This window comes from Leiobunum rupestre, chromosome 5, assembly GCF_980474605.1.
Source record: "Leiobunum rupestre chromosome 5, qqLeiRupe1.1.hap1, whole genome shotgun sequence".
Lineage (NCBI taxonomy): Eukaryota > Metazoa > Arthropoda > Arachnida > Opiliones > Sclerosomatidae > Leiobunum > Leiobunum rupestre.
In genome coordinates this window covers 58,700,409-58,711,904 of record NC_143388.1, presented here as the reverse complement: position 1 = coordinate 58,711,904, position 11,496 = coordinate 58,700,409, and the positions used below count along the sequence as shown (strand labels likewise).

The 11,496-nt window shown below is 36.8% G+C and overlaps 1 protein-coding gene across 1 annotated transcript; it reads left to right on the top strand.

Annotated features, from left to right (window-relative positions):
- The first annotated feature begins 2,528 nt into the window (after positions 1-2,528).
- Positions 2,529-4,548, top strand: LOC149945435 (uncharacterized). The gene is made up of 3 exons (XM_090174874.1): positions 2,529-2,685; positions 2,915-3,032; positions 3,093-4,548. The coding sequence occupies exons 1-3, from the start codon at positions 2,635-2,637 to the stop codon at positions 4,007-4,009; spliced, it is 1,086 nt and encodes a 361-aa protein (XP_090031000.1). The 5' UTR covers positions 2,529-2,634; the 3' UTR covers positions 4,010-4,548.
- The last annotated feature ends 6,948 nt before the right edge of the window (positions 4,549-11,496 follow it).

The following is an 11,496-nucleotide window of genomic DNA, read 5'->3' as shown; positions in this document are numbered from 1 at the left end:
TAGTTCGTTCGTAATTTCTTTGGTGGCTGTGAAACAAGGTCTCATTGAAATTTTTAATACAGATATGTTATATAGAGGCATACTTATGAGTAATTATGTTACATATGGTATTAGTCAAGTCAAATTGAGTGGTTTCCGGTAGTTCACTTTTTCCGTAAGTTTTCTGAAATAACCTCTGATAAATAGGGAAACTAACTAACAATTACTAAAATCAATAAATTGGCATACTCTAAAAGATGTAAATATGCTTTGTTCTGGAATAGATATTTTTGCTAGCTCTTTTAAATTCTTGTTTTAATAAAGAAATTATTCATATTTCAGTTAGTTTTTTATTTCAGAATGTATAGGGTAATTTTTACTTGTGTAGGTACAGCATTTGCTTTCAAATGGTGCCTTCCATTTTGAAAGTAAATTACATCTGGCAGAAAATGTTTACTACACACAAAGTCATATGAAGTAATTGAAGATGGAGTCCAATTTTCGCGATTTACCGCTAAAACCCATTTTCCTAGTATTTCAGCATTTCTCAGATTAAATCTTAGTGTAAAAAAATCTCTTATTCCGAGATTATTATAAAATATTTACTTTAATATTACATGCATATGAAATGATAATTTTATTTATTTCCCATATCTTTCTTTACAATGTGAAAAAGCGCAGTTTGTAACAATTTTTGTGGATATGCTTTTAGACGCAAAAGTTTAAACACGAAAAGACCGCCACTGCGCACGACGTGATGCGCAGTGGATCGCCTTTTTTTCCCTCTTCGAAATTCGCGTCGTAGCCATGGCGACAATGTTTAATGCGTTTGTCAGATGGCGCGTACATCGCGATTCCACTCTAATGTCAGCCTTCTAGCTTGCCTGTTTCCGTTGGGATTGGCGGAAAGGGCAGTGCTTCTAGTCTAATTTCTATTTCTATGGAGAAAACGGGCTATCGAGAAACGCCGAGATATCGAATCTAGGGTACGTAGTTATATTATCTTTGCATGGAGGCAGAGTTAATTCATTTCGTATACTAGGACGTCTCAAAACCCGGAGCCGGCATTCTCGACAAAGACTTGAGCGGAGCGTGGGCGCTACGATAATCGTGAATTATTAGTCCAATCTTTTTTATAATTTATAATAAGTCCACTCTTTATTAATAGTGGAAAAAATAGAAAAAGAATACGGGCGAAAAGCAAAACTCGCTAACTTTCAATGCGCGAAGGAATACCGAAAAATAATACGGTACGCGAAAAGCAAAACTCGAAAGAATAGCGAAAAATAATGCGGTAAAGAATACGGGTGAAAAGCCAAACTCGCTAACTTTCAATACGCGAAAGAATACGGTACGCGAAAAGCAAAACTCGAAAGAATAGCGAAAAATAATATGGTAAAGAATACGGGCGAAATGCAAAACTCGCTAACTTTCTATGCGGGAAACAGTACCGAAAACTAATACGGTAAAGAATACGGGCGAAAAGCAAAACTCGCTAACTTTCAATGCGCGAAAGAATACCGAAAAATAATATGGTAAAGAATACGGGCGGAAAGCAAAATTCGCTCACTTTCAATGATCGAAAGAATACGGAAAAATAATACGGTATAAAATATTTGTTGGCCCGAGACTAATTACCAGCTGCGGGAGGGCGAAAACGAAGAGGGACAACTGGAACGGGTTCAATAGAGAGCGAGAGACCGAGAGCGAGGGGGCAGAAAACTGGGGGGCGGTCGTCTACCGCGAATTTCCCTCTCTCTTCTTCGTCTCGTTCAGAGTCCCTTTCTTTTCTCCCCCAAGTGCGGCACACACACATACCCACACACACACACACACACACACACACACACATACACACACACACACACACACACACACAGCCAACTTTCCCATTGAAGTCACGACAGTGGGAGCTCCACTCACTCGCTTCGCTCATTTGCTCCGCTCAAAAATTATCTTTTGGAAAAAGATGAAAACTCATTCATTTGGAACTAAACATATTACTTTAGCAGTACGGTATGCAACAAGTGGTTCCTTTTAACCAGGTAACCTTGTTGGCATGTTAAGGCTTAGCAAAAAACCGATGTTACGTTCGAGAAAGTTTCCAGCTTTCTAATATATCAACAAGCACTATATAAATAATAACTTATGAGTCCTGGCTGTCGGAAATATTACTTCTTGGCAATTTCTGGGAAGATGTTTTATTTAAGCGCCTATTAAAATCCAAAAACCTCGGAGAAGTTAGCACCGTTACGCCACCTAGACTTTGAACATCAAGCGTCACGGAGCTCATCTTTTTTTCCTTAATCATCGGATTGTATATAATCCTATAGAAATCTCATAGGTACTTGGTACTATAAATTTACTATTTACCTATGAGATTTCTATGTACAAACCTCACAGTCACTGAACGCAGCCCATAACAATAAAGAAGAAAATGTAGAGTTTTGAAAGCTTCCCTCTTCTTCGGGAGGGGGGGGGGACAGATCGCGAAGAGGGAAGAAATCGATTTTTCGTGCAGACTGCACTGCACTGCAGACTAAGCAGAGCTTTCAGTGGCAGCGGTCGAGAGGTATGCACTCTCTGGATTTTCTGGAATAACGGTTTTCAAGTGCAATCAGCTCATATTTAATTTTATTTCCTGTTTTTATTATTATGTGCGATAATCATAATCCGATAATTGTAGTTCGCAACGGAATTTTGGACGTTAGTAGTTTCTTCTAAAAATTCTTTAAGCCAAGGGTTAAATATTTTTGAAATTTGAATTACTGAATTAGAAGTTTAGAACTGTTAGAGTGGTTAAAGCATGCGAAAACTCATAAGATGAATGTATCTTTATTGCTGCTTATCCTGCAGGTTTTCTAGCGTGGGCTTAGCCTCTCTAATAAATTCGATGGAACTAATATTTTCAATAATTTTTTTAATATTAATGCAGAGACTTGGAAGAAAGAAGAAATCAAAAAGGCTAATTGATCAGGTAAAAGAATGTTCAATAAGAATAAAACGAAAAGCATACATAGATAGATTAGGAAGAAAAAGGGATATTTCTGAAAGTATGTTATAAAAAAAGTGACGCTTATAGAAAAGTCTTCTAATGTATCTTTGTTATTAAGATTCTGGATCAACAACAAATATCAAAATTATTGGAGATTTGTTACCAATTGAAATATGTCTTTCCAAAAATATATCGGATAATTTATTTGACTACAACTCAGAAAATGAAACACTGGATCCAAACTATGTCATTAAGGTTGAGCCTCCCAGTGTGCCCATTTCCCCAAATCATTCATTGTCAAGTGATTTTAATCCGTCTCCATGGCCATCTCCAACATTTCATCCCCCAGCTGCTACACCTGAAACGAATAACTCTAGTCTATTCAAATCATCTGAATCATCATCGACTATAACAAACATCACTTTAGCACCCAATGTGCCACCAACAAGTAGTGAGGTTCTTTTTATGCCAAAAACATTAAATACCAGTCCTAGAAATCAATCCTTGTCGACTATTGTTCCTATACCTTGCAAGTCTCCCCAAAAAATAGCAACAGTATTACCAACTCAAATAATCAATGTCAATACAATTAGTGTCAGTGATAAGTCCCAACCTCAAGTGTCAACCCAAGAATACAGCAGTGACGATGAAATCCAAATAATTGGTGAATTTATATACACTGGCCAAAAAAAAACATCAAATCACAATTTCCAATACATTCATTTTAGTGGTACTAGCCATTCTGCTAATAATAATCCAGTTTTAAGGCCCACAAAGTTAGAAAAAGTAGATTGTTCGAGCGATATTCCTGAAAAGGTCAACAGTGCAATAGGAATGGAAATTGCTAGAAAAAATAACATCTTACGTATGTCAGATGATGACATCAATGTAAATGTTGCATTTACTAAGAACCAGAACATAGTTATAAAAAAATGTGATATTTTTAAGCCTTTAAAAGTATACTGCAGTATTTTTAATTTTAAACCAGAGGATACGAAAAGAATGAGTTTCAAATTAACAAAAATGTTCTGTTAATTTTCTAATGCTGTATTCAAAAGTGGGCTTAAAATAATTTTATCAGTTATTTTAAGATTTTTTCTCAACCATGTGTATTATTTTTCTATGGTTAAATGTGTCTAAAATCTATCCTTAATTAAGCTACCACAGAATCTACACAGGTAGAAGTAGCTTATCAAAAACTGAATTGTAATTGGTACTTTTTTTATTTTTGTAATAGTTTTTAAGAAAATAATAGTGCTTTATATTTTATCCAAATAATTGTTTCTTAAATTTCTGTTCACAAACGCATTTGAGTAATTGGCTCTGTATCGTTTTTTAGGTAAAGGGTAAATGTGTGTAAAGTCAGTAAAGTGCGAAATTTACGGTTGACTCTACGTAGTCTAGATTATCTTTGGGCCGAGTGAGGGGTGGGGGGGAAAGAAAAGCATGCTCGATTTTCTTTCTTTTTTGCCACCGAACTTTGGTCCCTTTAACACCATGTATAACATCGGTTACTTGCAAGGTTACTGGATATTTTACTTGTATTTTTAATAAAATATTTTGTTTTCAACGAAGTCGAAATTCATAATATAATGGATAACAAAATACAGCCAATTTTAGTATATTTACTCATTTCAGGAGTGGGAGTTAATGGGGCTCCAAAGTTCGGTGGCAAAATGTGTGTAAAGTTAGTAAAGTGCGAAATTTACGGTTGACTCTGCCCGCCTCATCAAGGCATTGGCGACCCCGAGTTTTGGCGATTGGTTACGGGCTGATGTTGACTGAATCCTTGATTATATTGTCACCTGGTATTTTTATATTTTTTGTATTTTAGTTCAGTTTTCCTATGGTAGGTCGGCGCTACATGTCAATTCGACGACAGCTATACTTCAAGGTTGGTAAAATACTGCGTATAATAGCCTATACTTTACTGTTACTTTCGTATATGGTACGCATTAATACTATGGCCTGGGGTGGAGTGGTGTTGTTATTTGAGCAGTTACTATATCTTGTTTTTAGCGCATGCGTTGCCAGTAACTCGTAATCCTAATGGCGCGAAATTTTGAACTTGAAATCGACGATTGTTTACGGCTAGCTTAATCTAATCGTGTGAAATTGTTTTAATTAATTTATTTAAATAATTATATTTTAACCGATAAAATTGTCTATTATTTTTATCGACGTATAAAAGTAATAGGCCCAAGAATAGATAATTTTAGTCGTTGAAATTTAACTCTTTTTTTTTAATATTAAAATATACCATATCTCGAATACCATGGTAATAAATGAAACATCATAATGGGTAATCCATAGATAATCTTATAATTTCCGACTCAATACACCACTTAGGCTTTACGTGCAGCGCTCGCGGCGGCAAGTTCGAGAAACTCTAGTACGGGAATGTGTATTGCGGGAAGCTTAAGGTTGGTGTCTAAGGCTTTAAGCCGACACCATTTTGGTTTTTTCAAAAAAATGCCTGACGTGAGAGAAAACATTTAGGGGCCTTAGACAATCACCAAATCCCAAGGCTTAGAAAACCAAAGATAATATAATGAAAGGAGTGGCAGCTCCCCTGCTCTACAAGCACAAATGGCGATGTTGCTCCAAAATTTCAAATTTGTAGAGAAGTACAGAGGAGTTTCCGGTTACCGTCGCGCCACCTATTAATTATAGAAAATACAATTGAAGATGGTTTTTCACATTGTGATTTTTTAGTGAAGTTTAATTTTTCTTTAATTTAACAATTACCCCCGTTTAATTTGCTTATAGTTTATTATATTAAGACCATAATTCTGGTGCAGATAAGTTGAATTGCTACGGTGTTATATGATGGATATTTTAGATTTTTTAAGCGGTGTCATTGCTAAGCCTTGATTATATTTGTAAATTATATAATTCGAATTTAAATTGAATATTAGTTTATTTTTAAATTAAATTGATTAATGATTCAAATTTAAAATGGTACGAAAACGGTGTATGTATGGACCGTGCGTTTCAGTGGAAAAGCCCAAAAGTAACTTTGTTGAATTGAAGTTCATAAAATTTCCTTCACCAAAAACTGAACATGAAAAATGTGAAAGATGGGTAAAAGCGTGTGGCCGAAAAGATTTCAACATATCAAATGTGAAAGGATCAACATACATTTGCAGTAAACATTTCAACAACTTCACTGGGCCTACCGAAGATAACCCAGATCCTATTCCCTTGTTAGAAGTTTTAACCCCTGATTTACTGCCATTATTTTTCACAAGTTCCAGTAAAACAAGGAGGGAAACCGTTTAAACATTTAACCCACGATTTATTCTTTTTATAATTGAAACCTGAAGTCCTCCATTTATTTGTGTCTAATACACAATCTGTAAAACTGGTACTCGCCATAGAAAAATAGGTTTAAACTAAACTTAAATTTCTTTAAATACCTAAGCCTTGGTCAAATTAAATTTTCTGAATTACTCTAGACTTGGATAAAGGATATTCCTTTATCCAAGCTCTAGAGCAGCGGTTCCCAAAAGGTGTTCCGCGGAACCCTGGGGTTCCGCGAAAGGGTCAAAGGTGTTCCGAGAATTCACAGCGCGGCCATCTTTGTTTGTGTCAAGAGTCTTTTATGATAAGTAAAAAAATGAGTTGGGGTTCCGCCAGAATTAGGTGGATAATTTAGGGTTCCATGGCAAAAACAAATTGGGAACCGCTGCTCTTTTTTTTTTGAGATACACACAGATCGGTGTCGACCCGAGGCTTTAGACACCAGCACACACACAATAACTGATTAATCAGGGCGAGATATGTGTAACGGCCACGCCAACGGGGGGAACCGCTGCTCTAGAGCGCAACACGCACAAATGAGGGAAAAAAAATTAATAGCCAATTCCCGTACTATAGCTTCACTTTATAGGCTATAGATGGCGCTCGTGTATTTTGCGCATGCGCAGAAGATAATTCCGAATCGGTGTATTATTCAAGACAAAACGCATTTATCTATACGGATAAATTAATACGGTGATTTTCTTTTCTGAATTTTATTCAGATAACGATATTTATACCTAATTACCAATAACCGCTATTTTGTTTATTGTATCAAAAATACTAATATAATATTTAAACAATTTCATTCCTTTTACATTTCAGTGGTTGACTTTGAAATGAATTAAGGAAGACGGGACTGGTGGAGTCGGGCCAGGGCGGGGCAGGGTGTCGCCCCGGTGCTTTTTTCAAAGGCAGGGCCCCACCCCGCCTTGGTTTTTCCATTTTGCCTGCCTCTTTTTTCAACTTGCCAGGGCGCGCCTTGCTTCTATTTCGTATATAATTTTTCTGGAATAAAGGGTGTTGTGAATTTATGATAAATTTTGCCCGCAGAAAAATACCATAACAATAATTATTTCAAATCGTTACCTAGGTACCGCCAGCTTCTATCATGCTAAAAATCGAAGTTGGATGTACATTTATAGCGGCTGGTACAGCCAACTTCGATTACGCGTGAAATCGAAGTTGGCTGTACCCAGGTAGCGCCCCGGTTCTTTTTATTTTAGGACTACACCACTGCGGGTCAACAATTATATGTATATTGAAATTAACATTTTATACGATAAATATGGTCTAAAAAACTCACTAAGCAATACACGACCGGTCCTAAGACATTTAAAATAGTAAGGAGGCGGTCTTATTTTTTGCGTCCTCGCAGCAGCGTTAATCGCGTCGAAAAACGTAATTTTTAAGAACCAATGAGATTGCAGTATTATTTGATTTTATTAAAGCGGAGGATCATACCGGGGGGCCTAACGAGTGGAACTTTTTTTTTTTTTTTTTTTTGAGATACACACACAGCGGTGTCGACCCGAGGCCTTAGACACCAGCACACACACACAATAACTGATTAATCAGGGCGAGATATGTGTAACGGCCACGCCAACGGGGGGATACGTGGGGACAGGGGTGGGGACACCCTTGGCGGAAGTATTCCGACCACCCGTTAGGGGATTGGTGGTCGTCCTCACACGGCCATCCACAAACTCTGCCTCCCGGACGCCTGGGATTACAGGAGTGAGCCACTACTCCCGGCTAACGAGTGGAACTGGAGAAACGCTAAAAATAATCTCGACATATTCATTCTCCCTGAGTATAAATAAATACATTCTTGGTTAGACGTACTAAAACAATGCACAATTAAATATAACCCTATTTACGGTACAAGTTTATCAGTTAAATATAATACGAAGCCAATTTTAATGAAAGAAATATCTACAGAGGGTATTTGTATTTTTCTCGCTTACGAAATACTTGCCGCATCTTTAACGCTCGTTTTATTTCAAATTAAACATCTTAATCAGTCGAGAAAACGTTTAAAATAAATTACGAAGTAATGACGACCCAGTTTCAAACCAGACCAACATAAGTGTAAGCGCACGATGTATACAACTCGATAAAAATATACGACTGAAAAAACGAAATAAAATACAAATAAGACGAAAGATTTAAAATTAAAAAACTGATCCTAATAAAACGTGAAAATACCCTCCACGTCACGCACATTCGAAGTACGCATAAGTAAGGTTATACTATATCCAGTTTAAAATATTAGAGTATCAAAAAATAAAAATAACGAATAGAAAAATACACAATAACAACGCAATCCATCAGACTTCAGAATCATAATAATTCATAGAAATATATCATAACGCAGTCAAGCAATAAATTAGTTCAAATACTTAGAAATCAAGCAATAGAAAATATAATTTCAAGAAGCGCAACACCTTACCATTCACAAATACGATTTTTCACGTTATTATAATGAAACCGGATAAGCTTTTGGCATGACTTACGCTCTTAAAGGTTTTTGCGGGAAAATGGAAATAAACTTAAAAAAATAGTAGATACAAATATAAGACAGAAAAAACCAACAATACCAAAGATTAGACAAAAAAGAACGTAATCTCGATCAGTTAAAAAACACAACAAAAAAGCTTATCCGAAAAAATAAACATACTGACAATTAAAGAGTTTAACAATGAGGCTCTTTCCATGAGCGCACCCAGAGCGACCTTTCGGTGTCGACGCATCTGAACGGTCATGGAAACGGGTTAGTGCGATAAAAGTTGTCGACCTTCTTGGCACGACAAAGAGGTGTTCCGGGGAGAAAATAATCGCTCCTTTTTGTTTCTTGGAAACGGTCATCGCATCGTTCTCACTACATTTTGGGTGTTTCTCTCCTTATTCCTTCTATACTCGGTGTGCCTCTTAGCCAATTTCCGAATTGAAAAACAACTGGTAAATCTAGTGCTTCTAATTTCTATCTGAACATATCAATCCGTTATCTTTTTCTCACATGATCAGGTACAATCTGAATTATATATCCAAACTGCTTCACTAATTTCACCGTCAAATTTACATTTATATGAACGTATAAATTTGTGGCGTAAGCGTAAGTAAAATTAGTTTGGATGAAATAAATCGGAAATTGATACTAAGACGAATACCGTGTACGACTGTCACTTGGAAGTCATTGAAGTGCTACAAAATCGGTGTGTTAGGTTATGCCTAAACAAACCATGGAACTACCCAACCAAACTTTTATATGAAGAACTAAATGTAGTACCTCTAAAACAATTATTCTCTAAATCTATATTATTATTTTATTTTAATACAATGGTAAGCGACACTAATCAAAATGCCAATAATACATACCTCAGGTCGACAAGATTTAATACTCAACTAAAAAGAAAAGTCCCGCTATGTAAAAAAACTAAAACTCAAAGAAATGCTGAATTTTTAGGACCAACCCTATATAACAACTTGGATATTAAATTTAGAAACTTAGATACCATAGAAATATTTCATAGAGCTATAAACGAACTTTTTAAATCTTCCCAATACATAAGCTTAACTGCAAATTTAACTGTATAAGTGTAACTAATCCACGTACTTCCTCATATGAATTAGTTACCGATCGCTATGACTTGATTTAAATATATATTATATATAATCATTTGTTATAAAACCCCTCCTAAAAACAAGCATCGTGCTTAGTTGGGAGGGGTCACGCGCGAATTAATTTTGTACTGTAATTATTGAACAAAATTGTGTGAGATTATTGAATAAAAAAAAATGGTGGAAAGTCCCTGCCATTGGATGTTGAGAGGTTGCATAACACTCAGCACTCGGTCCGTTACAAAGTCATTAATAAGTTAGAGATAAAACGCCCGTACAAACACAACAGATTCAACATCCACAACCATCATAACACAAACACCACAAACTCAACACCCACAACCGTCATAACACGAACCAAGGATTCTATATGTGTAAGAGGATATGTGGCGTGATATAAAACCTGACGGTGATTGAGGCCGGTCATGAGCAGTTGATTCAAGGCAGATTTAAATTTTTGAAGTCCCTCAAGCAGGCCCGTAGCCACGGAGGGCATTCGGGGGCAATGCCCCCTCAAAAATAAATGTTGCCCCCTCAAATGAAATTTTTATTTGCCCCCACCTGCCCCCTCAATTTAATCCATTCCCTCTCAAAGAATATTCTCTGCCCCTTCATCTTGATTAGTTTTTTAAACTTCTTTTCGTTGAAATTTTCCTTTTGGACCACTGGTCTTTGTCTAAGGTTTAGATCGTTATTTATAGGAAACTGTTTCTTAATGAAATACAAGTTGTAGAATGGTCTGCTTCAGAAAGCAAGGTTTATTTTATGTTGAACACCAAAAACATTTCAGGGCGCCACTTATGTTAATTTTCGAAATTAGGTAACGAAAAAAATGTGCCCCCTCACAATAACGACAGAGTATTTAAGTATGGGTATGCTAAGAAAAGAGCGGAAGCTAGAATTTTATAATAGGGACACGAGATAAAAAATGTTTTAATACGTTTTTCCCAAAATGCCCGACAAAATTACGTGGTTATTACTCTCAGGTGACTTGTCGTTACCACCCGAAAATTTGTGGTTTGAGTAGGAGTTTTAACTCTACAGTAGACACATTGTAGATGTTTTAGCAGTTGGCATTATGAGCAGACCACAACGCCAACTGCCGCTGTATCTCGAAATCGAGTTGGCGTTATGAGCAGACCATAACGCCAACTGCCGCTGTATCTCGAAATCGAGTTGGCTTTATGAGCAGACCACAACGCCAACTGCCGCTGTATCTCGAAATCGAGTTGGCGATATGAGCAGACCACAACGCCAACTGCCGCTGTATCTCGAAATCGAGTTGGCGTTATGAGCATCCCATAACGCCAACGGCCCATAACACCAAATGGAATCATTACACCCAGTATCTGTATTCACCTTGCATTACACCAGCCACGGCCGTCTCGAGATCTGCTTCGCGCTCATGAGCGCGAATCAGATCTCGAGACGGCCGTGCACCAGCAGTTGGGGTTATGGGCCGTTAGCGTTATGGTCGTTGGCGTTATGGGAATTTTTAGTTGGGGTAATGGGGAGTTGGCGTTATGGGAATTTTTAGTTTGGGTAATGGGTGTTATGTTTTGTTTTGCTAATCTAGTTTTTTACATATGCTTTGTTTTAAC

What these genes read in the sequence shown, in the direction of transcription:
- LOC149945435 (XM_090174874.1), top strand. Translation starts at nt 2,635, where the DNA reads ATGTGCGATAATCATAATCCGATAATTGTAGTTCGCAACGGAATTTTG. An exon ending in TTCGCAACGGAATTTTGGAC is followed by an intron (nt 2,686 to 2,914) that starts GTTAGTAGTTTC and finishes ATATTAATGCAG; the next exon opens with AGACTTGGAAGAAAGAAGAA. An exon ending in AAAAAGGGATATTTCTGAAA is followed by an intron (nt 3,033 to 3,092) that starts GTATGTTATAAA and finishes TTTGTTATTAAG; the next exon opens with ATTCTGGATCAACAACAAAT.